The sequence below is a fragment of the Scyliorhinus canicula genome, chromosome 4 (assembly GCF_902713615.1).
Source record: "Scyliorhinus canicula chromosome 4, sScyCan1.1, whole genome shotgun sequence".
NCBI classification, from domain to species: domain Eukaryota; kingdom Metazoa; phylum Chordata; class Chondrichthyes; order Carcharhiniformes; family Scyliorhinidae; genus Scyliorhinus; species Scyliorhinus canicula.
The window spans coordinates 162,012,672-162,038,207 of NC_052149.1; the positions used below are offsets into that span (position 1 = coordinate 162,012,672).

The 25,536-nt window shown below is 40.3% G+C and overlaps 1 protein-coding gene across 3 annotated transcripts in view; it reads right to left on the reverse strand.

The window, feature by feature from the left end:
- Nucleotides 1–25,536, reverse strand: part of ctnna1 (catenin (cadherin-associated protein), alpha 1) — a 188,959-nt gene that overhangs the window by 38,714 nt on the left and 124,709 nt on the right. For all 3 annotated transcript variants that reach the window (XM_038795451.1, XM_038795452.1, XM_038795453.1), the window contains 5 exons: nt 14,720–14,800; nt 7,438–7,590; nt 5,248–5,340; nt 3,410–3,566; nt 1,134–1,334 (listed from right to left, as the gene is read on the reverse strand). In XM_038795451.1, coding sequence (XP_038651379.1) covers nt 1,134–1,334; nt 3,410–3,566; nt 5,248–5,340; nt 7,438–7,590; nt 14,720–14,800 — 685 coding nt within the window. The remainder of the gene's footprint in view (nt 1–1,133; nt 1,335–3,409; nt 3,567–5,247; nt 5,341–7,437; nt 7,591–14,719; nt 14,801–25,536) is intronic.

Consider the following 25,536-nt stretch of genomic DNA (forward strand, 5'->3'; position numbering starts at 1 on the left):
TTCACTAATTCATTAATTACACTTAATTAGATAAGTTTTTTACTATACAAAATGCTTGAAATTGCTGCAACTTCAAGTGTTAACAGTAGTCACAAAGAAGAAAATTGTTGCTGTCGAGGCCAATAAGTAATTTAAATTAGAGCACAAGATTACAATGGTAAATTTACTGTGTAGGTCCTTCTTTATACTTCCTAGAAAAATGTCAGAGCACTTCACATGGTCCTTTACTCTTATATAAAGCCTTACAAATACAGCATCAAAGAAAAACCAGCAAACAAACTCTAGCAGTTCCTTTACTTAACAAGTATCTCTCTGACTAAGAAAGTAGTTGTGGCTCCCAGGCTAGTACTGTTAACAGCAGACAGGTTTGCAGAGTGGTATAATGCTAACTATGTTCCCGTTATCAAGTGTGCACTACAGACTGAGGGAATGGCTATTTCGGCTTGAAGCAGGAACAAAATGCCCAATCAGCTCCAGCAACTGCCTGACACAATATGGTTCTTTGCTGAACAAATCCTACCCAAATGTGCATGGTGTTATTTTGATTCTTGTAAATGCATTGGCTAATGTGGTCATATATTTGGACTTGATCACAAGGTTAAGAGCCTGAGTCTTGTACATCATATTTTTTGATGACCACATTGCACAAGAGTTTCACCAAATGTCATGGACCGTTAACGCTCGGAAATATTGTATTATATGTAATTTCCATATGCCAGCCTAAAGTTTAGTGACCGTGCTAGTTTAAAAAAAAACATGGAAACCGCTTGTTGTGATCTATAGAAGGTCGGAGTACAGTACTTTAAGAGAATGGAATTCTTGTAATTGGTACGGTACTTTGCACAAGGCACTGCGGATTTGGAATTGCACATTTCAGCATTGCATCCCCCATCTTCCACATCACCCCGCCATCCCTGTAGTTCTGTCAAGAGATGGAAGATTTGTTCCAAATTTGGTAAAAATATAGCCCATAACCTTTTTAATTAGAGAAAAGGGAATGGATGCTGTGTGCTATCTACTGTGGCTTTAAATGACATGGGAGTAGGAGAGCAGATGCATGACAGTTCATGTATATTCAGCACTTGGTTTGTACATCCTAACAACCTAGGCTATACTTAGAAGGAAATCATTACCTGTAGCAGACAACAATTTGGTTGCTTCCAGAACTTTTTCAGTGTACACTCCAGGTTCATAATTGTCCATCTCTGAAGTGACAACATGAACAACTCTTGCAGCACGTCCTCTGATTGCGCCGGCTGTGCGATCTAGTCCATCCACATCTTTTTCCTGGAGTGCGATAACACATTTATTTACGTCCTCAAGGATGTGATTTTCTATAAAAGAAAAACAAATGTAGTTTAATATAAAACTGGTTTATAATCAATTTAGCTGTCTGCAAACCAAATCTAATTTTTGATTAAGTTCACTAGCTTGGTTCATTTTGCCTTTTGGAATATAAAATTTAGGTGAACACTACTGCAGCATTGTGCTACCTTTTAGAACAAATGTTTACCTATTCCAATTCTTCTAGTGGGTGTTAAAGATCCTGTTGGAATCCAACAGGAAGGGGAAGCCGGTACCATTAGTCCCTCAACCAACCTCACTAAAAACAAAGGCCAGGGTTTCCCACTCTCGTTTGTGTTGGTGGGTTCAGTGACAGGAGCGGAAAACGTTGTGAGAATTGCGAAGTTGCGTTTTACGTTGGTGTAAACGCATGATGCAAACATCCCCAGCATGGTGGCAGCACGGTGTGAATAACGACTGGCCTCCCACGGTTGGGTGACCTGTATGACTTTCTGCGGTTAGAGAATATCCTGGGCACGATTCTCCCAGCCCCGCGCCGGGCTGGGAGAATCGCCGCAACTATGCCACGAGGTGCGGAGAATCAGCGGCATTTGCGCCGGCGCAGGCCGCTGTATAGGCTGGGCCGCCGATTCTCCGGCCCAGATGGGCATGCGGCCGTGCGGAAAAAGCAGAGTCCTGCCGGCGCCGTCCACACCCGGTCGCTGCCGGCAGGCACTCTGCGCGAAGGGTCGGGGGGCCGCGGATGAGGTCTGGCCCGCAATCGGGGCCCACTAATTGGCAGGCCGGCCTCTCTCTTCCCCTTCCCCCCCCCCTCCCCGCACCCGCCGGACCTACTTTGTTGCGCGTCCGGCCCCAGAACGCCCGCGCCATGTTGCGTCAGGGCTGGCGCATTCCGTAAAACCACCGCGCATACGCGGGTTGGCGCGCTGCGCCAGGAAGTGATGCTGGAATGGCGTGAACCACTCCAGCACCGTGCTGGCCCCCTGTGTGGGACAGAATCGCAAGTGCCCGCGCCCGTTTCCAACGGCGCGGACACACTGTCCCGCGATCAGAGAATCGCGCCCAAAGTATGAGTTAAGGGGCTCAGCAGGGGAGTTTGAGAAAAGGTGGGGGATGTTTGTGACTGTGTTTGAGGAGCTGTTGGTCGTAGGGGGTGGGGGGAGGTGAAAAAGGAGAAAAGTCTGTATAAACTGTATAGTTGATTGTTGGGAAGAATGTTTCCCGGGGTGTTTATTTGCTGTAACCTACAAGTTTGAATAAAATGCGTTTTAAAAAAAAATAAATAACAAAAATAAATTTTCACTTTTTGAAATGGGAAGTGTAGTGCAGCATGCCAGGAGCAACACCAGGTATACCGAAAAAATGAGGTGTCAATCTGATCCAGCTACAACACAGGATTATCGCATGCCGAACAGTGGAAGCAGCATGCAACAGAGAGCTAAGCAAACCCACAACTAAAAGATTAGAGTAAAGCTCTGCAGCTTTGTCACATTCAGTCCTGAATGGTGGTGGATAATTAAACAGGTAACATAAGAGGGCTTGTCACAAATATCCCCATCGTCAATAATGGATGAGTTCAGCACATCGCCACAAAAGACAAGACTGAAATACTTGCAACCATTTTCAAAGTGCCAAGTGGGTGTTCCATCTCAGCTTCCTCGCGAAGGCATTACAGATACCAGTCTACAGTCAATTCAGTTCACTCCAGGTGATGTCAAGAAATTGCTGAAGGTTATGGGCCCTGACAACATTCCAGCAGTAATGTTGAAGACTTGTGCTCAGAACGAGCTAGCCAAGCTGTTCTATCAAAAGCATGACGGCTATCAGGGTCGATAAGAATGTGGGGTTGAGACCACAATCAGGTCAGCCATGCCATTATTGAATGGCGGAGCAGGTTCGAGGGGTCAAATGGGCTGGCTACTCTGGCTCCTCATTTGTTGTTCGCAGTACAGCCACTCTCGAATACCCCGACAACAAGGACACCTACGTCAGACTGCTGTTCATAGACTACAGCTCCGCCTTCAACACCGCTATCCCCACAATACTAAAAGGTGGCATGGATGTTCCCTAATAACATTGAAGCGTTTTATTAGAACAGAAATACCTGAAACACACAGGAAGTCATCAATAGAAGTAATGTCGTCCACAGCATCTGTCAGCACACGCACTTGTTTCTCCCATAGTTCTTTGAAGAGATCCATGTTGTCCTGAGCCACTTTACTCTGAGGTTTAGCAGCCAGGGCCAAAGCAGCATTTATGACCTGTAATTTTACAGAATTAATTGTAAGCATAATGAGGTCAAAGTTATTTGCAAGTTCATGAAATTTACTGAAAATCTTAACTTTAAAGTTGACATGTGCTAGTTTAAAACAATAAATCAAATATTAGTGGTGCACCAGTCAACAAAGCAAAACATATTAAAATTTTCTTCAATGTCATCTTCCAGTTGTTGAAATTTGCGATGGACCAGTGTAGCCACCTAAGATGGACACTGGGCTACAAAATGGAGAACTGCTAAGACTGCAGGGAAAAACAGTCTTAGCAAGGACAAGCAGTTTGCAGGAGACTAATTAGCATTCTGCACGTACAGAAACCAGTTTGTGGCCAGGTGCAGAGTTTCAGCCAAAGGTGTAAATGGCAACAGGATCTACACAGTAATGAGGTGATCCAGATCCAGACCCCGCACAATAGAAACATTTAAGTATGAATGGATACTTTTGAGTAGACGCCCAGACAGAACGGCACCACAGTATCCAACACAAAGAACCATAGGGACAGCCCACCCATCGAGGGACGACCCTCAGATTGGGGGGTTTGGAAGATATCGATTGGGAAAGGCCCAATCGATACATGGCAGGTAAAAGGCCCGCCCCGAAGGGGCACGGACTTCTAGGGACTATAAAAGTAGACCCCGCACATGGTTCGGTCTGTTTTTGTCGCTCCGGCTCCGCTTTGCTGATACATCGTATCCTGACTCCAGTTCCATCACCAGACGTCGAGCCATCAGCCATCGAACTGTAAGTGCCAATACGATCACTACGTGATCCAGACCTTGCTAGATCCTGACAACTTTAAGTACCTGAGAGTTGCAGACCAAGAACGGGACGAAGGCCTTGCTCCCTGACCTTGCCTGTTCCTGTCTAGATAAGTATTTTAGTTGTTTAGTATTAGAAGTAAGTTAGTCTCTTTAGCGTATGCATGTGTATTTATTATATTTGTCATAATAAATATCAATCATTTGGACTTACTAATCGGTGTACAGATTTATTACTTTGAACCTGACCTTGATATACTTGTGAGGTGTCTAAATACGGCACCTGGCGACTCCCGAGCATAATTACATACACAGAGCCATAGTAGTGTTAAGCACACGGCCTTTAAACGGAGGCGTGTTAATATACTCCAGTAACACGAGCAACACCAGTATTAATGGCTGAGAATGGGAAAAAAAACAAAAGACAACACTTGGGAGTCACTCAAGGGGTGGCACGGTGGCAGTGGTTCGCACTGCTGCCTCACAGCGCCAGGGACCTGGGTTCAATTTCAACCTTGGGTGACTGCCTATGTGGAGCATGCACATTCTCCATTGTGTGTGTGGGTAGCCTCCTGGTGCTCAAGTTTCCTCCCACAGTCCAATGATGTGCAGGTTAGGTGGATTGACCATTATAATTTGCCCCGTAGTGTCCAAAGGTTAGGTGAGGTTCGGGATAGGGCAAGGGAGTGGGCCTAGGTAGGGTGCTCTTTCAGATGGTCTGTGTAGATTCAATGGCTTGAATGGCCTCCTTCTGCACTGTAGGCATTTTATGATGTGTCCAAATAGTGGTGAGAAAAGTGATTTAAGAAGACAAGACATGTCTTTCCAGAAGACAAAACACATCAAGATAAAAAGAAAATCACTTCTAATTAAATTTTTAGACTGAACAGGACATTGTTTGGTCAAACCTGTGGACAAAGGCCTTCCAGTTGGGTGGCTGCCATGCGAACTAGTTTCACACCTTCTTCATTGTTGGAAATGGAGCAAGCAAGGTTGGCAACCTAAAAGATTAAAATTATTCAGTGATGCAGTTTTCAATAAATAATTTGTTTTTTTAGATAAACTACTGGTACCGCATACATAGCTTTTGTTGTCAATTCGAAGATCATAAGAAATAAGAAGAAATAGGCCATTTATCTCTATGAGCCTGCTCTGCCATTCAAAAATATCACGGCTGATCGGATTGTGGCCTTAGCTTCACTTTCCCGCTTGGCACCTGCACACCCCCATATCATTGGACTCCACTGTAGATCGAACATCTGTCTAATTCAGTCTTGAATATATTCCAAAGACGAATGACCCTCAGAAGAAAGTTATCCCCACCTTCACTCTTCAATGAGAGACCTTTTATTTTTAAACTATGCCCGCTAGTTCTAGGTTCCTTCATGTCAAAAAACATCCTCTGAGCATGTATCCTGTTCAGCCCCCTCAGAATCCTATGTTTCAATACGATCACACTCATTCTTCTGAACTTCAGTGAGTATAGGCCCAACCCATTCAATCTTTCCTCATAGACAACCCCGTCATCCTGTGAATCAACCTACTGAACTTTCTCTGAACTGATCCAAAACAAGTACAATAGTGGTGTGTTACAGACCACGTAGGGAGTCAGAGTTGTCGAAACATGAACTTTCACATACATATAATAAATAGTCTTAAGCTTGGATATTGATGGTAGAGGCTCTAATTTTCTTTCCATCATATTTCTGGCCAGGAACCACCGTTACCACCTGCCAGTGGTGTGTGTTGTAAAGATTTGCAGGTTTACAATCAATCTGTTTGGCCGTGTTATGAATGGACCATGCCTAGCCATCAAGTACCGGGCTGGGTTTCCAATCTGGGCTTCTGACTCGAGAGGCAGGAACGCTATGCATTGTGCTGCATCAATGTCTCTTAAATAGGGAAGCCAAAACTCTACTCAATACTCTAGGTGTGGTCTCACTCTGTATAGCAGGAGCCAGGCTTCCCTACCTTTATACTCTATCCCCTTTGTAATAAAGGCCAACATTACATTTGCCTTCATAACACCTTAATGTATCTGTTTACTAGCTTTTTGTGATTCATGTACATGGGCACCCGCATCTCTCTGTATTTCAGCATTCTGCCATCTCTCTACTTAAATAATATTCAATTTTTTCTGTCGTTCCAGCCAAAGTGGAGGGAGTTTTGTCCAATTTCCCCATTGCTGATGGTGCATCCTCCTCACATCTTGCTTTCATATTTATCTTAGCATAATCTGCAAATTTGGCTATAAGTCAGTTCCTTCATCCAAGTCATTAACACATTGCATAAGGTTGAGGCCCCACCATTGACCCCTATGGCACTCCACTAGTTACAGCTTGCCAAGTTGAAAGTGACCCATATATCTCAACTATTTCCTGTTCATTTGCCGATCCTCTAACCACACTAATATATCACCCCAAACACCATTAACTGTTCTTTGTGTAGCAACATTTTAAGTGGCATGTTGTCAAATGCCTTTTGAAAATCTAAATATACTACATCTACTGGTTTCCCTTTAATCTCCCTGCCTGCTGCACCAAAGAACTGTAACAAATTTGTCAAACAATTTTCCTTTCACAAAACCATTTTGGCTCTGCCCGACTATTATGATTTTCTAAATGTCCGACTCCTACTTTCCTGATAATCGATTCTTGCATTTTTCCAATGACAAATGTTAGGCTAACTGAACTGTAACATCTACAGTGATAACTCGAATACAACAAACTAGTTTGAGACAAACATGGATGATTTGATTCCAACAATACTATCCTGCAAACTCAGCCAACAAAAAATAAAATCATAAATACCCCAGTTAAAAATAATAACTCAGTTGTGGCTTTCCAATGATTTTCAGGAGTTAATCACATCATTTTAGGGACAACTACTAATCTCTTCCATGCCTTTAAAAATGAAACCAATTATGTGTTTGGAAGCTACTAAAAGATGCTCGTAATGAAATTATGAATCTTTCCTTCGCAGTATATTTCTAGCCTACATATTTCACGAATGCAGAAAATAATTTTAATTTAAAAGATCATAGCTATTAAGAGAGATTGACATGCTTGATTCAGCAATTATGAAAATCTGTACCTTACCTCAACCAATTTGCTGGCATGGTCACGAAATACTTGTGCATACTCTTTCACTTCCTTTTCATTACCATTCTTGGCTGCCTCAATCAAAACCAGAAGGGGAACATTGGTCTCCAAGAAAGAGTCTGATACATGATCCATGACGGCTTTCCTCAACTGTTAAAAGTAATAAAAATCAATGTTTAAGCTGAACAATGAAAACATTTCAGTAACCATGCAATGCATTTGACTAAAATTAAATTAAAGTGATGTCAGTTTCATATCCAGAAGATGTTAAGTATACATTTTATATTTTTCAATCTTTCCATGACAAGTTGAGAAAAAGTTACTTGTGAAATTTCTTTTCCCTAAGCAAGGTATTACAAAAATGGATCGGAAATGTATCGAGTACCAAAATAACTTTTGGACCAACCGATATTTTATTGTTCAAGAGCTATTCTGACTAGTTTTAAAAGGATGCTCACTATGATCATAGACAGCCAGCAAAATGTCCTAATTAGTTTTGGCTAGAATTTCCATGTACTGAGGCTGGCCTTTATTCTCGCCACAGTACGTCTATTATGCATCCAAAGTGACTGAGAATTCAATGACTTCCTGCCACATTTTCGTGAAAAGAAAAAAAGCAAAGTCACTTTACTGATGGACCTTCCACAGTGTACACTAGCAACAGTCATGAAAAACAGATACTGTAACACACAAATTGTACTGAAACATTTAGGGAGATATGCTTTTAACAGACAAACACGTTTCATATTTCTTCCATTATCAAATATGCAGAACTGCATATTACATGTGCCCTTCGTAATTGCAAGCTAAATGCCTTTGTGTGTGTGAAATAGAAACCACAATATAATGTGAATATGTAAACCATCATAAATGAATCAAGGGCTAGGAAGTATACATTAGTTAGCCTTGAAAACCTTAGATGAGATCCAAGTAGCCCTGACTACAGAAGAGATATACTGTAAACAAAAGGGCAATAGGACGGTAATTTTGGGATTGTGGACTGATTTTCCAGGTTTCAGGGTTGCAGTGGCTTTGGAATGATGCCCGACGTGCAAGATTATCCCAGTGTTAAAGGTGGTGGAGATGCATCTGGAAAGCCACATCCATTTGGACTCTGATCTTTGAAGAATTCTGAGTAGCTGCCATCAATCCTGACAGCCTTTCCTGATTTGATGGTTAGCAGGGTGTCTACCTCTTTGATGATGAAGGTAGCCAAAACTACCACCACCACCCCCCCCCCCCCCCCACCACCACCCCACCAGCAAACCAAGAAATACCACACCACCCCAACCCCCCCCCCCCCCCCCCCCCCCCACCAAAAAAAAAGGTAGCCAAAACTATGGTATGCAGGATGGCATTTTGAAAAGAAAGTTTAAATAGCTTTTTCATTTTTTATTTCCTGGGGGAGTTGTTACATTTAGATGATTAGGAGACAGATTGCAATGGCATCTGCACTGCTCTTTGATGCCTCCTGTTGTGCAGTCAGGAGGCACCAAGATAACAAAGCAAGTTCCAGGGTTTCCTCCGAGAAAAGTGTTCTGTAGTTTTGCATCATTTCACTATTTGCTTTTGTCTAAAGAACCTTTTGGGTTGCTTTGTTTTGAGAACTGAAGGGCATTAAACTGTACAAACAATCTCTCTCCATGAATTGGCATGCAATGTACTCTTTATTGTAATTGTCATGGCAATTATGGTGGTACCCATTTTCAGGAGTTTAGCAAAGCGGTTGTCGTAATTTGGGGACAGTTGTTTCGCTGGATTACAATTCACACGGAGCTAAGTCATGAAGCCTGATTAAAGTTCCATCTTGGCTCAAGAATGAGGCGATTATTGCCACCTCAATCCCTATAAGCACAAGCACAATTGATCAGTGAGCTTTGAGAGTGTAAAATTTCTTAAGGGTCTTACAGGAAGTGACAAACAGCCATCCTTTGCTGTTACCATGTGTGAAACAGAGGCCTGATGAGCTTTCCTTCCTCCAACTAGCAGAAAAAAGGCACATGGCCATTTGGCATTGTAGATGAGATGAAAGTTAGAGGCCAGCACCTAGTTTTCTAGCTACCAGCTAAGTCTAACTTTTGGTAGTCCCACATGCTGTGGGGGGTGCTGAAATCACAGATGCAGATGGCTAGGTGAATGCCATTTGGCAAGTGATTGTAGACAGTATAGGTTGGGTTCATGCAGGTGAGTCTCTTGGAGGGCAAGTTCTCCATTTTTTGGCCAGGATCTCACATTTTGCTCTAAATAGATCTTTAATGTTCAGGCGGCACAGTAACACAATGGTTAGCACTGTTACTTCACAGCACCAGGGACCCGGGTTCGATTCCCAGCTTGGGTCGCTGTCTGTGCGGATACTGCACGTTCTCCCCATCTCTGCGTGGGTTTCCTCCGGGTGCTCCTGTTTCCTCCCACAATTCCCAAAAAGAAGTGCTTATTAGGTGAATAGGACATTCTGAATTCTCCCTCAGTGCAGCTGAACAGACGGCAGAATGTGGCAAACAGGGGATTTACACAGTAACTTCATTGCAGTGTTAACATAAGCCTACTTTCACTAATTAAGATTATTATAAATGCAGAGTTCTGAACAAATTATTCTGTTTTGTTCGTTCTGTAAGGTACCTATGGTTGACAACTTCTGCTTTCATGTATTTTAACTCGGGAAGGAATATTTGGGCATACCACCATCTCGTTGATAAAATCTGGAAAGCTCTCAAACTAGTAAACATAGGGCAATCTTAACAAGGTGATTGAATTGTTCAATCTTAACCAAGTAAACAAAACTGTTTTTAGAAGTCAGTCTCCCAAACGAGCAGATAATGAACAAGCTGTTGCACCATAGGAAACGCAGCAGTTTGTACACGCAAGCTTCCACAAATAGCCATGTCGTAACAACTAAATAAGTTGTTTCTGTGACATCGATTGAGGGATACAAATATTGGGGAGGGATTTGAGGTAACTCCTCTGCTCTTCTTTGAAATAGTGCCAGAGGATCTTTCACACCCACTTGAGCAGACAATTGAGGCCTCAGTTTAATGTTTCATCCAAAAGATTGTACCTCCAGCAGTGCAGCAATCCCTTAGCACTTCCACAGAGCGTCTGGCTTGATTTTGTGCTTATCCCGGGATTGGGACTTGAATCTGCAATCTTGTGACTCAGGTGAGAATGCTGCCAATTGAGTCACGGCTAAAACTCAAATGGATTAGAAGGGAAGCAAGAATGGAGATTGGCATGAAAAAAGATGACCAGCTGAAATAAACTTCACTGATTCAGGCAAGAAAGTCGGAGTTTTCATATTTAAAAAAATCTCTCCATGTTACAGAATTAGAATTCAAAAATGTACATGCATTTAACACTTCATTAACAAAATGTATAATCGACACTTGAGAGAAATATGTGCATGACGGTATCAATGTTTAAAAAGGGTTATTGCCTTGATTAATAAAATTCAAATTGTTTATGTGCAGGTAAAAGACAACAACCTGAATAACAAATTCAAACAAGAGCTTGCATTCAAATACATAAAGACTACACAAATGGAAGTTGGTAGGGAAAAGAATAAGAGCCATGAATGGAGAATGTGGTAGGGTACAACTAAATCTGGTAAAGATAAAGTGATGCTGAATTTGTACAGGGAATTTACTAAGACACAGAATGGTGTCCAGTTCTGAACAACTATTTATATGGAATATATTAGTCACAGAAAGCTTGCAAAAATAGATTATAGTTATACAGAAAGACTTAAAGGTTAGAGGCGTTCTTCAAAAGCAAAGATAATGGAAATTACATTTAATATACAGGAGAGAAACAGATCATTTGGACTGACCAGTTTATGCTGATGTTTGCTCCATTTGAATACATCCTCATTCAACTTCTCACTCATCTGCTTATCTGACTTCCCTTAAATGCATCTTTACTTTTCACCTCAACTACTTCCTGTGGTATAGAATTTCACATTCTACTACTCATTGGGTAACAAGTTTCTTCCAAATTTCTTATTTGATTTCTTGGTGACTATAATATTTTGATAGCCTAGTATTTTGTGATTGTGTACTTATACTCCCAAATCTTTGTTCCACCATGTTATTTAAGTTTCTAGTTTCTAAATAACTTGTGACCTCTATTTTTCCTTCCCAGAGCGTACTGCCTCCCGCTTACCTCTGTTGAAATTTATTGTTCAATTAACTACTCATTTTTCATATGCATTAATGTTTTAGAGGAATAGGTGCAGTCTTCCTCCTCTGTTGGCTGTTGTCCACAAATTTAGAAAATCACAGGCAGTGGACAATGAAATGGCAGAAATATAAAGTTGCTTAAATTTACCAGCGAGTCAAATCAAGCCTAATTTTATTTTGATTATCCCTTAAGAGCCCTATTCCCATCCCGACATTCCTGTTTTTATTTGTGCCGACAGAATATTTCACTATTTTGCCCCTTGATAGTTCCTCTTTACCTTACTTGTTCTTTCAACCTCTATCCTAGTTTCTTCATTTTCTTTTCCTCACCTTTGTTGTCCATGCACTTGGGAGGTTTTCAAGCTATAGCTAACTTTTGAGAGGATAACTTATTATTTATTTCCTCGACTCATACATTGGTGACAAGATTGCATAAAGGCACAATCACTGCTAGAAGAACGAAGAGATGGTTACAAGAAACATTTTCACAAAAAAGTTACTAGAACACAAAATGCTTTAGAACATAGAACAGTACAGCACAGAACAGGCCCTTCGGCCCTCGATGTTGTGCCGAGCCATGATCACCCTACTCAAACCCACGTATCCACCCTATACCCGTAACCCAACAACCCCCCCCTTAACCTTACTTTTTAGGACACTACGGGCAATTTAGCATGGCCAATCCACCTAACCTGCACATCTTTGGACTGTGGGAGGAAACCGGAGCACCCGGAGGAAACCCACGCACACACGGGGAGGACGTGCAGACTCCGCACAGACAGTGACCCAGCCGGGAATCGAACCTGGGACCCTGGAGCTGTGAAGCATTTATGCTAACCACCATGCTACCGTGCTGCCCCTTTAGTAGGGCTTCCTTCTTTGCTGTGATTTCTATCATTCGATAACATCCAAGTATCATCTTTAAAACACCTAAATCAAATTGGCATTTAAATGTCATTAACGACACAACAGGTACATAATTTCTCCAATGGTCAATAACTTTGATCCTTTGGTTCTTAATGGCCTCTAATGATGTTATCTATTCTAGTAACCATCTCCGTAGCACAGTATTTGCCCTGTGAATTACTGTGATAGGCAATAAATGCAGTAAGCTCCATCAAGTGCATCCAATTCTTTTATATCAGATAGTAAAGTGCATAAGGGATTGCATGCCTGCCTGTGTAGGATGAAAAAGTGCCAGAACATGATAGTAAAAGTTAGTAGGACTGAGTAGGAAAGACACAAGACCCAAGTGATACATCAAGCCCTCAGAGCAACAAGTGGTCTTACAACACCATTTTACACGAGACTGCTAATTTACGGCTGAATTAGAGGCAATGCCAACGAAGAATGAATTGAAACTACACAAATTAGCTGACAGAGGAGCCATAGCACTATTCTGAACATTCTCTTTCCAATCTAGGTAGTGGTTAGTTTTATTTCTAAAATAAAATCTCCCTCTACTTTAAAGTAGGCAGTGTCAGTAATTAATCATTAGTTTCATTGCCATTTACAAAAAAGTGGAGTGTATTCTCATTCAATAGTCAAATTGATTAAATTGTAACCAAATAATTAAAGCATATTATTCTATAATTTAATAACCCTTCAGCACTGGCCAGACTTGCATTTACATGTCACCTTTAATGACTTCAGGATATCGGAAAGTGATTTACAGGTGATGAAGTAAGTTTGAAACACAATCACTGTTGTAATGTAGGAAATGTTGCATCAATTTGCATGCGGCTCTCACAGGGAAACATAATCATGACCAAAGGAATTGTTTTTGTAATACTGATTGAGATATATATATATATATATATATATATATCATAGCGCACATAGAAATCCTTTGCATGCCTTTGAATAGTGCAATGAGATCTTTTAAATGCATATTAGAAAGCAGACAGGGCCTTAGTTTAACATATCATCCAAAAAAATTGCATTACATATGTACTCTCAGTACAGCACAACCTAGATTTCTGTGTTCAAGAAAGTGCAGGATTTGAACCCAGAATCTTGTGAATCACAGGATAATGTGTTCCAAAGAAAGTCATGGTTTAAAAAGAGAACGAATAACAGACTTCAGTTGCAGTATTCAATTTGTCGCAAATAGAAAGAGGCATTTAACTGGCAACATATATAATTGTTTAAAATTTCATACAAATGCTGCTTCAGATCAGTTTTAAGCATAATACATTTCTTTTTATTAAAATTTCTGAATAGATTTTGAAAAATCATGGTAATTAGAGCAGTCTAACCTATGTACTGAATTACGTTTTCCTAAAGACTGTTTAAATTAGAGGTGTTCCAACTTTAGACAATGCACTATTGAGTTAAATATCAAGTTGAATAGCTGACCATTCTCCAAGGTCAACCTGGTTTCTGAAAGCATAGTTAGAGGTGGTACGACTACCACATTATATAACATGTCGTTGGGTGTTGCATTGTTACTGGACACCAAAAATAATTACTACTGCATTCGCTTGCTTTAACATTTAGTGCAAGCAGTAATTTCAGAACGAACGTCAATAGACATGACATTAGGCTAGTTTAAAATAACCATTAGTGCTTGGTCTATTTTTATATAATTTACTTTCAACTGTGGAAACTTTTGACGCAGATACTAAGGCAATAGCCTTCATTAATTTTGTTTTACAACTGTGCAAATACTGGCTCATAATTTTATGAATTTATTTTAATATGCTTCTATTCCAAGCACCAGTACAAACTGAATCAGGACCTTGCATGCATCATGGAACCCCCAATTTGCATAGGGTAATGAGGGATGTGGTTTCAGCACTTGCCTGGGCATTCATTCCAAAATGGTTCCTGCTAGCCAAAGAGGAGGAAAAATGGCCTTATGGAGCTTCGAATTCATATTATTTTTACAAATTTCACAGAAGATACAAGCTGCTAAATCTCTGGATGTTTAGACAAGATAGTTCAGCTATGGTATGGTAGGTTAAAGTAACTTCAACCAGTTTTGTTCATAATTGTGACTTCATCAGACTCCTGAATGTTTTAAATTTTAAAGCATACCTAGCACATATCGACATTACCTAGAAGTTAATTAAAAAAAAAATAATCTCTTCCATAATTTACCATACCTGTCTGCGCAGGTCCCTTGTCTTTTTTGTCATTTTATCAATCGCAGCATTCAGTGCATCACCCCTTTCTTTTCGACCAGCCTGAAAATAAAAACCAAGTTTAATATTGCATATATTGTGGCATCAATTGCAAGTTCGGGGAGGGAGTTGTGGCATGGAGTGCAACTATGGAAATCACGTGATAGTTAACTGGATCAGTTCAGTACTTCTGAATTTTCAATATTCATTTTAAAACACATGAACTAGAACCACATGACAATAAGATTCATTCGTGATGGGTTTAAGTTCAGGATAACTGTACAAATTTGAAGTTACACAATCCTTAAAATCTGGAATGTCCAATTAAAACCCAAAACATTGCAATGCAAAACACCTGTCTTTTCCCAAACATACACACTTCAAATTAAAAGTCTCCAATTTCAACCAACACACTTGGAATCCTTTGTTATTTCAAATTTCAACAACTAAAAATATCTGACCAATTCCTTTAACAGAAATGCAGTAAAAGCTTCAGTTATCTTTTTTCTAATGCAGTATATTCTAAGTATAGATTTTCTCCCCTCTACCTCCTGCTGTTCTTACCATACATTTTAAAGATACAATTTAATACGAATTTATTCAGAAAACAACTTTTCTAGTTGATCTTTCTGCTAACCCAAATACCTCAAATATGCATATTTTGAATGAATACTTCATGGATAATGTTCACTATCACCACATGCGAGTGATAATCTAGTGGTGGAGAGAATCATCTGACTGTTATCCAACCTGTCCACTATGTTCATGCAGTGAAGGTGAAAAATAACCCCAGTTTCTGGTAACTAATTAATGTCTAAGAACTGAGCATACATAATTGCACCACTGAACAGCTAGATTATTCATTTCATATTGTTGCATTCCATAATAGTATTTTGTATTGTCAATTATCCAAAACTGAAAATGCAATCAACTTCAAAACTTTGAAAAATCCCATGAAACAAGAGTTTTCAAAACCACAGTAGTTTTCTGAGCATCGCCTACATTTAAAATAAGCAGAGTAAACTGCAAACCAAATATGAAGAGCACAGAAAACCACTGAACAACGTCCTTTAAACTGTTGCGACGTTTACAGCCATGTCAGCAAAATGTCAAAGTTCTGCCCAACTAGCTAAAAAAAATGCCTTATATAAAAAACTTCCAGCATAAAAGAGATATTCCAAACCATTATTTGAAAAAAGTAATTTCACATCAATTTAAAGGGTGATAATTATTATGTCTGTATAATACTTATACAAAATGAAGTGCTAGATTTTTCTAAATAATGAACCTTATTTTTTGATAAATAATAAAAGCAGAAATTATAATATCTCAAGTTCAATATTGAAGATTTACAGATGTCAAAATGTATACAATAAAAGTGGCATTCTGTTATTTTAAACAGCAACACAACTCCATGCACTAATGCTGCCTCTACTGGTATTCTATACATCACTGCTACATCTTTGCGAATCATATTTTTGTACATACATGCTACATTCATGTTTGTAATCCCAAACATTTTAGTTATTCACTAGCAGCCCAAAATAAATACCAATGAATGAGGTCAAAATATCAAGCGAGTAGTTCGGAACATTTTACAATTAAAATCTTTTGAGTGAAAAGCATGAATAATATTTTCCAACTTATTTGTTTCAGATCCAGTCAGCTTTGTCAAGAGTACAAAGTACATTCCTTAGAAATGAAAGGGAATATTCAATTTCCTACATGTCCTCTTTTCAGGGGTATGTTTAGAAAATAATCTTATAATAATTTATCAGATGTGTACTTGAGTTTACTTGAGAATGAATGTTACATTTAAACCAAAAACTTACAAACTTGAAGGTATAGTGAGCAACAGCTATATTTGTGGTATGGAAATCTGAGTTGCAATTCTTGCCAGCAATTTCCGAATTGAAGTGTGCTGTTGAGAAATTGTTTCTGCCCACAAGCAGAGAGGAAAATCTTGTGCAAAGTTTTCTGGGTCATTCCTGTACTCCTCCTAGTGGCAGTAGTATTCGAGCACATCAGCTCATTGCTTTTTAGAACATAGAACATTACAGCGCAGTACGGGCCCTTCGGCCCTCGATGTTGCGCCGACCCGTGAAACCATCTGAAGCTTATCTAGTGCAAAACACACTAAAGAAGGGAGGGGCAAGCAGAAATTCAATTATTCTTTGGTCAGGAATGCAAGCATAATTCAACATTAACACATTTTGTTCAACAGGAAAATGACTTTTTTTCTATGGAACTTCACTCAAAAATATCGTTGGCTATTCGTATATATGACTGGTGTGAGCTGTTGAACAACTTCCACACAACATGGCTATCATGTTTCTCAACAGGACAAAATAAACTTCAAGGTGAGTGCTTCGCTTGCAAACCACCAAAATAACTGCAATATTATGAAGCCATCATTCAAGTTTAAAAGTACCGACAGTATATTTTTAATATTTGAAGCGCCAATAAGGCATTGTTTGCCAATAAAAGATTCCGTGTCAGCAAACAAAGCTGGAAATATAGCCTGGGGTGACTATATTACATCAATATGAAACAGATACTGCTACCAAAGCAATACCTTGTGCACATAGATACATTTACAACTGCAAAAGATAGCTTATATTTTCATATGTCAAGACTAGAATATATACAGATTCCACCCATAAATTTAAATCATCAGCTAATTGGTCATATACACTTGAATTTGGAGAGGTATTTTACAAATCTTTGAAACAAACGGGCAACAGTGAAATTAGTGAAATTTTAATTTCTTATGAAAAAAAACAGCAGCTGGGTAACAAACCATCTTGGAAGTCACAATAATCTGCTAATCAAGAAAGAGACAGCTCGAATGGTGCCATTCTCTCTGCCCACTTATCCTCTTGTTCAAAATGAGTAGCAGGCCCAAGGGCCATTACGTCAGCCTCTATTTAAGAGGCCTGTTCTTGCTAGCTCAGCAAGCCTAACAACAGAGCAAAATGAGAAAGTAGATGGATAGAAACTCATCCCATTGGTAGAAGGATTGAGAATTTGAGGACACAGATTTATAGTGATGTGGTGGAAGCAGATTCAATTATGGCTTTCAAAATAGAATTGAATAGCACCCGAAGAGAAAAATCTTACAGGGCTTGACAGGGGGTTGTAAGATTAGTTTGGTTGCTCTTGCAGAAAGCTGGCATAGATGCTGAATGGCATCCTTCTTTGCTGTAAACATTCGACAATTCTATGAAATTCCGGCAATCACAAAACAGTTTACTGATCATACAACTAGAAGAGAAAGAGGGAATTATTTAAATATTTACAGCAGACCTACAGGAATAAATCAAAAATAAAATAATCAAATAATCCAGATTACTTCCTATCAATCTGTCAATTACCATAGTGAATACGAATAATGTTGACGGCTTTTGATTAAATTAAATGGATCCCTTCAGCATCACACTTCACAATTATGAAATGAAGATGAGATTAAATTCATCTGCCACCCCTATTAGTACTTCTCAGATTATTAATTTCATAACTGTTGCATAGCAACACAAATCCGGTTTTCCTATTTTAAAAGAGGTTTTGTTCCTTGCCACTAATTTAAAAGTTATTTTCTTAATAGACAGTTATATTCTTTAATGGAAATTATACAATGAAAAATACTTTTGCTTGAAGTGAAAATTAATTGGTCTGAACAAGAAGCTGTCCATGTTTCTATATCACCTGCTAAGTTAATACTCTGTTTATTGCTTCCTTTCAAATATCTCTACTGCCCAATATAGAAGACCTCCAGAAATCTGTGTTTTACCTGTAGGGCCTTCCTTGAGAGTTCAAACATTTGGTCAACATGCACCATTTGCAAAATCAACATTCAAACCTAGTACAAAAGAGCTAGTAACATTTGGGGCTTGTGCCAGAAATGGTAGAGTTGTCCCACAGCCTAGGCAAACAGCCTGAAAGCCAAACTCATGGACTTGCAACTTATAGCCAATGCTCCAGACACCTCCATCATAATCCCCGGCTATGGGGCGCGGGCGGGAGAGAGGGCGAGCGAGGCGGGGAGAGGTCGAGCGAGACAGAAAGACTGCGACAGAGTCATGCGCACACGTGGTGGAGTGGGTTTGAATCCTATCTTGGCAGATGGTACAATATTAATTCAACAACAAATAAATGGAATTAAAAGTCTAATGATGACCATGAGACCATTGTCCATGTTCCATGTTATAAAAACCCATTCGGTTCACTAATGTCCTTTAAGGAAAGGAATCTGCCATCTTCACCTAACCTGGCCTACACGTGATTCCAGATCCACAGTTATGTGGTTGACTCTTAACTGCCCTCAAACAGTTCTAAATGGTAGACCAGCCAGTGACACACACGTCCGATGAATACATTTTTAAAATCGAGCGAGGAGAGAACCCATTAACAAGCTAAGTGGGGGGAAGGCCCATTAATAGGCATGAAGGGCGAGGATGGCTAAGTTAGCGTGCTTGTCTGTGTACCAACCATATTCAAATATTCTAAAGATGCCACAGTGGAACAGGTCAAGTGATTTGTTGTTGTGTATTTTGCTGCTTTATCTTTTAAAACTGTGTAATTTATTAATAATTGTAAGGTTTGCTAGTGGTAAAGGATACTGGGCGTAATCGGATTTATAAATACATACATTATGGAAAATCAAATAATTAACATAATAAAGATGACGTGTTGCGACTGTGGAGAGTAGGACTTCTGAACACTAGTGAGATGATCCAGGGCAGACATGATGTAGTGTACTACAGTTCGAGTAGCTTCAGCTCACAAGTCATTGAATTGGAAGCAGAGTGCGGACACTGCGATGCATCAGCAAGGTGGTATATACCTGAACATGTTATTTTGGGAAATTGTCACACCCCTTAGGTGGCACAGAATTTAGATGATCAATGGTCGAGGACAAGAGCATGTGACTGTGGGTCAGGCAGGTATGGCAACCCAGCATGTAATGCTGGGGAAGCCTCTGCCTCTGGCTTTGTACAACAGGCACAATGTACTTGCTACCCGAGTGGATGGGAGGAGAAGGACTAAAAGGTGGATGAGCGGACTGACCATGACACCATAAAGATGCCATTTAAGTGGAGCAAACAGGAATGTGGTAGTGATAGGGGACAGTATAGTCAGGGGAATAGATATTGTCCTCTGCAGCTTTGACCGTGATCTCTGGAGGTTAAGGATATCTGTTCACTGTTGGAGAGGAACTAGGGGAGAAGGCCGGGTGGGAGAATCGCCGGAGGGCCGCTCTGGCACCCCCCGCGATTCTCCTCCCTTCCTCCCCCCAAAATGGCGTGTCACGTTTTGCGACACGCCGCTCGGAGAATCGCGGGTCGCCGTTTTTCACGGCGACCCGCGATTCTCCGGCCCGAATGGGCAGAGCGGCCTGCCGTTCCCGACCTGTTCACGCCGGTGGCAACCACACCTGGTCGCTGCCGGCGTGAACATCGCATGAAAGGTACGTTTGGGGCGTGTGGGAGGGAGAGGGGATCGAGCACCACGGCCGTGCTCGGGAGGGGACTGGCCCGCGATCGGTGCCCACCGATCGTCGGGCCGGCGTCTCTAAGAGACGCACTCTCTCCCCTCCGCCGCCCCGCAAGATCAAGCCGCCATGTCTTGTGTGGCAGCGGAGGGGAAGACAGCAACCGCGCATGCGCGGCTGATGTCACTAAGGCGCCGCCGGCCGCGTCATTATCGGCGTGCAGCCTTGACGCCAGCGTCAAGGCCCGGCGGCCAAGTTTCACGAAACGCTGCTCCTAGCCCCCCTCCCCCCCCCCCCCCTTCCCGGGGGGGGGGGGGGGGGGGGGGGGGGGGGGGGGGGGGGGGAGAAGAGGAGAGAATAGGGGGCGAGGAGTGGCCTCCGACGCCGTCGTGAACACTCCGGGTTTCACGACGGCGCGGCCGTTGCGGAGAATTCCGCCCTAGGAGTGGGAGGGGAGGATCCAGTTGCCATGATCTATGTGGGAACCAATGACATACCAGAATATCATTCCTTGTTCGACCAAAGAGAATTTGAGGAGTTAGGGTCCAAATTAAAAACTTAGAATATCAAAGGTAATCATCTCTAGATTGTTACCTGAGCCACAAGGCACTTGGCTTAGGGTTGAACGAATTAGAGAATTAAATGTGTGGCTCAAAAGAATGGCGTGGGAAGGAGATTTTGATTCACGAGGCTTTGGCATTAATATTCAGGGGAGCTATTCCATCAGAATAGACTCGACGTGAACCGGGCTAGTCAACCATATAACTAGAGATGGGGACAGGGCTTTAAACTAAGGTGGGCGGGCGTTCAGCTGAAGGGAGACTTAGAAATCCAAAGAGAAAGGTCAAGGTGTTGGAGCAGAAGTGTATTATGGTTAAAGACAAACAAAAGGAACAGGGTAAAAAATCTTACAACACCAGGTTAAAGTCCAACATGGAACAGGGACGGGGAGTTTAACAAAAAATGTACATCAGCAAATAAGGTCATTGCTTGGAATAGAAGTTAAAAAAAAGTAAGCTGTGGGGAGGACATGAAAGTTGCAAAACTAAAGGCAGATTAAGTGAGTGGGCAACTAGATGTCAGTTGGAGTATAATATAGGGAAGTGCAAAGTTATCACTTTGGTCATGTGAATTCAAAATGCTGAATATTTTTTAAAAGCTGAAGAATTTGCAAGTTCAAAGAGACCAAGGTGTCTTTGTACAAGGAAAACACAAGTTAGCTTGCAGGTGCAGGAAGCAATTTGTAAGGCAAATGCATGTTGGCCTTCACTACAGGGGAATTTATGTGCCTGAATAAAGGAGGCTTGCAAAATTTGTACAAGGTTTTGGTGCGGTTGCGTCGGTACAGGATGCAGTTTTGGTCTCCACATTTAAAAGGATATACTTGCAGGCTATTCATGAAGGCCCATCTTCTCAACCTTGCCCCTCGCCTGAGGTGTGGTGTTCCTCTGGTTAAATCACCACCAGTCAGACCTCCCCCTCAAAGAGAAAGGCAGCCTATGATCATCTGAGACTATGGCGACTTTACATTTTACCTGTAGCAGAACAGCAAAGGTTCATTACAATGGTCCCGAGGATTGGGGGGGGGGGTTGGTTGTCCTATGTTGAGAGGCTGCGTTTATTTTCTCTGAAGAATGAAAGAGAATGTAATTGAAACCCTACAAAATTTTAAAGGGGCTTGACAGGGTAAATACAGATTGTTTCCATTGGTCGGGAAAACATGGGGCCAATCATTTAGAGCTGAGATGTGGAGAAATTACTTCACTAAAAGGGTCATGAGTAATTAGAATTCTCTACCCAAGGGGTTGTAGATGTTCCATCATTGGTTATATTTAACATTGAGATAGACATATTTTTTGTCTCAAGAGAATTAAGGGATTTGGGGAGGAAACTTTTAGCCCAACATCAGCCATGATCGTTTGGAATGGCGGAGCAGACACGATGGTCCATGTGGTCTACTCCGATTCCTATTTCTTATGTCAAGTTCAAGGTGGTAAGCAACAAATTATTGTAGATTGACAAGTAAAAGTTAGACATTCAAATATCAGGCAGAGAATTTCTGCTATTAAAGTTTTCTGTTCAAACCAAATCAATTTAATCTCACTGTGATTGCAATCTCACTTAGAATATTAAGATTTACTGATCTTTAAATTGCAGTTAATAATTTTCTCTTTGGCCCTAGGTCAACTAGCGACTAATAAGATTAATCCCCACTGTAAAGACAAGAAACAGCTAATTACCTAATTTTGATCAGGAACTGTTCACTGCAATGCTCAGAATTGCAAGATAGTGCAACAGAAAAAGCATCACTACTGAATCATATAAACACCTCACTGAAATGGGTGGGAGGTGAAGGGCAGAAGACACTTCAGATGGAGAGGTGAATAAGGAAGAAAACAGACTGAGTGTTACTAATTAGGAAGCTGAAGATAAACAATGTTCTCGCGTAAAATGATTTTCACCCACTGATATTTGTGGAGTTGACTAAAATTTTAAATCATCTTATTCACAATGTTTAAAGTTCATTGTATAGGAAAGCATACCAATGGATTGGAAAGTTCCCAATAAATCCCCACTTACAGAAAAAGGCAAGGGCTAAACAAAAATTTCTAAATTCTGAGTTTCGTTTTAAAAATGTTTCCAATTAAAAAGATTTAGAGTACCTTTTTTCCCAATTAAGGGGCAATTTAGGGCCAATGCACCTACCTTGCACATCTTCTTGAGTTGTGGGGGTGAGACCCACACTGACATGGGCAGATTGTGCAGTCTCTACACGCACAGTGATCCAGGCCCGGCTTTGAACCCGGGTCCTTTGCGGCATGAGGCAGCAGTGCTAACCACTGTGCCACCGGAGTTTCAACACAATTTTTGCACAAGTGTGCAAGGCTTTGGTTGGCTTTGGCCGCCATATTAAAAAAAACATTTAAAATTAATGGAGGAAACCAAGGTGAGGACCATGAGGACGATTCCTGAAAGTCAGAGCACAAGTCCCAAGGAAAGATAGTCCCTCTGACAACTTTACTTTCTGAAAAGGATGGCAGAATGGAGTGAGGAGACAAAATGATCATTCACATTTTCTTCTGTGGAGTATAGGATTCAAGATTAATACTGTTTTAAATTAAAGATACAAAAAGTAATCTGATAAGTATAGTTTTAATTTACTACTTTATAATGGAAACAGCAGTACAATTGTGGGACAGATTACCAGTCGGCACAAGCAGATATAGGTTGCATTAAACGTTAGTTCCAGAAAGTTGGAAAACCGATGATTGGTTTAAAGGCTAAGCCACAACGATCTACTCCTATCCAAAACACTACCATATTAAAAGCAGTTGGAATACTGATCCTTATTTTTTTTAAAAAAGTGTGGTTTAATTCTTCAGGCACTTGTGGAGAAAAATTAATGTATTTTTCTGCTACTTTTATAATATAGTAGTGCTGTTGACAACAGCTGGTGATTTTGGTATTAGTGTTGTATACATATGCCCCGGCAGCAAGAAATAACAATTTAAGCCCCAGCAGCAAGATATAACAATCTCGCCCACCCCAAGATACCATATATTTTGCTTAAAGGCAAGTTGAATACTCAGCCTGCTTCTATAGGTAAGTGATGAGGTTAATGCACCTTCAAAAGTCTATACAGACCTTCTACAGTCAGTGCAGAAAGACCATGAACAAAATAAATTTGTGATCGTGACTTTTAAAAACAGCTGATTTTTACGAGTATACTGAAATTTAATTGCATTTGGACAGACTGCAAATAAGAAATCCTCCAATCTAAAGGGAGCGTTTCTTTAATACAATCTAATGAGTTCTTTATTTCTGCAAATCATCACTATTTTTCTTATTTTACTTAGATCTCCCCAATCTTCTTGGCCCCATTCTTCTCCAACTAACCTCGTCTTGAGTATCAAAAAAAAGGGCACTCAGAACTAGCCTAGTCTACTAGCTAACAATGGTTTAGAAATGGAAACTCCAGAAAGTGTAAATTAATAAAATTCATCAAGTGCATTGGTATTGTGTCATCACTTCAATGGTCACGGTTCAATATACCTGACAGAACATTCTAGATTAGGGCAGAATGCCCAGTCACTTAATTATGTGCACTGGTGAGTTTATGTTTGCTACTGTGCTATTTGAATTAATACTAAATAAAATTATTTTTGTCAAGATTTTGACTTTAAACTATAACCAGTTATAAACAGTGAACATTACCAGAGAGTAATTATCTAGGAGTCAGTAACGTAGACATGTTGCTAAAGAAAGGTTCAAAACATAATTTAGAAGACTTTCATCCCTAGACGACTGATTAATGGGTTCACAATGTGTTTGACCAAATCTACAAGTTAGCAATGTTTACTGTTGCATAACTATTCAACAAGAAGTTGAATGTCAAACGGGAAAAACACAAATACCATTATCAATAAGTATACTATCAGTGGTCAAAAGCAGCATGAGCTAATTTAACAATGGATTCATGATGTTAACGACTAAGAGACAAAGAAATGCATTACCACTACAATTTTACATATAAATTGCTGAGTCATCTGAAAACATTGTTATTGCAGGATCAAGGTAAATAGAGTAGACTGGTCTGAAGCAATTTATCTAATGTTGCAGCCTGTTGCACATTAAGCCAATGAAGCAGATTTACAGCGAAGGGAGACAAACTCAAAACCCAAAGCAGTTGAGTTTGTCTTCCAAAATGCATAGTCCAGGCCGATTATTTTACAAAAAGAACAGATTGAAGAAAATATATGACTGGGAACTTTACTTCCTCCTGAATATAGCAATATTGATGCTCTTCAAGAGTCACTATTTGAACACAAAGAGTAAAGACAATACTTCAGGGAAGTGACCAAAGCCAAGTTAGCTCCGAATTACAGTTTTGTTAGAGTTACTTTCAATCATCTCTCCAGAAACATTACTGCCCCAAATACTCATCTCAGTCTAATTAGTTATTTATGGGAATAGCATCATGCACTATTACTACATTTGTCAGTATCTGCCACACAGTGTCTACTGTTAAATTGGGGAGTATAATGAAGTATCTATACTCAAAGACTGTCAACTACGAACAGTATAAATTCCATTTAAAATGACTTCAGGGCTACATTGTGGGCAGCCCAGCAAAAGGAGAGCAAGACACTGAACTGTAAATTTGATGGTAACAAAGCCTACTGAAGTGTAACTGTAGCACTGAAGTTTATGAATGATAACAAATAAGTAGCAATGTCCATTCTACAAGAAAATTAAATTAACTCTAGGATAAATTTCATAATATAGCACACTAACTGAAGCTTAACTG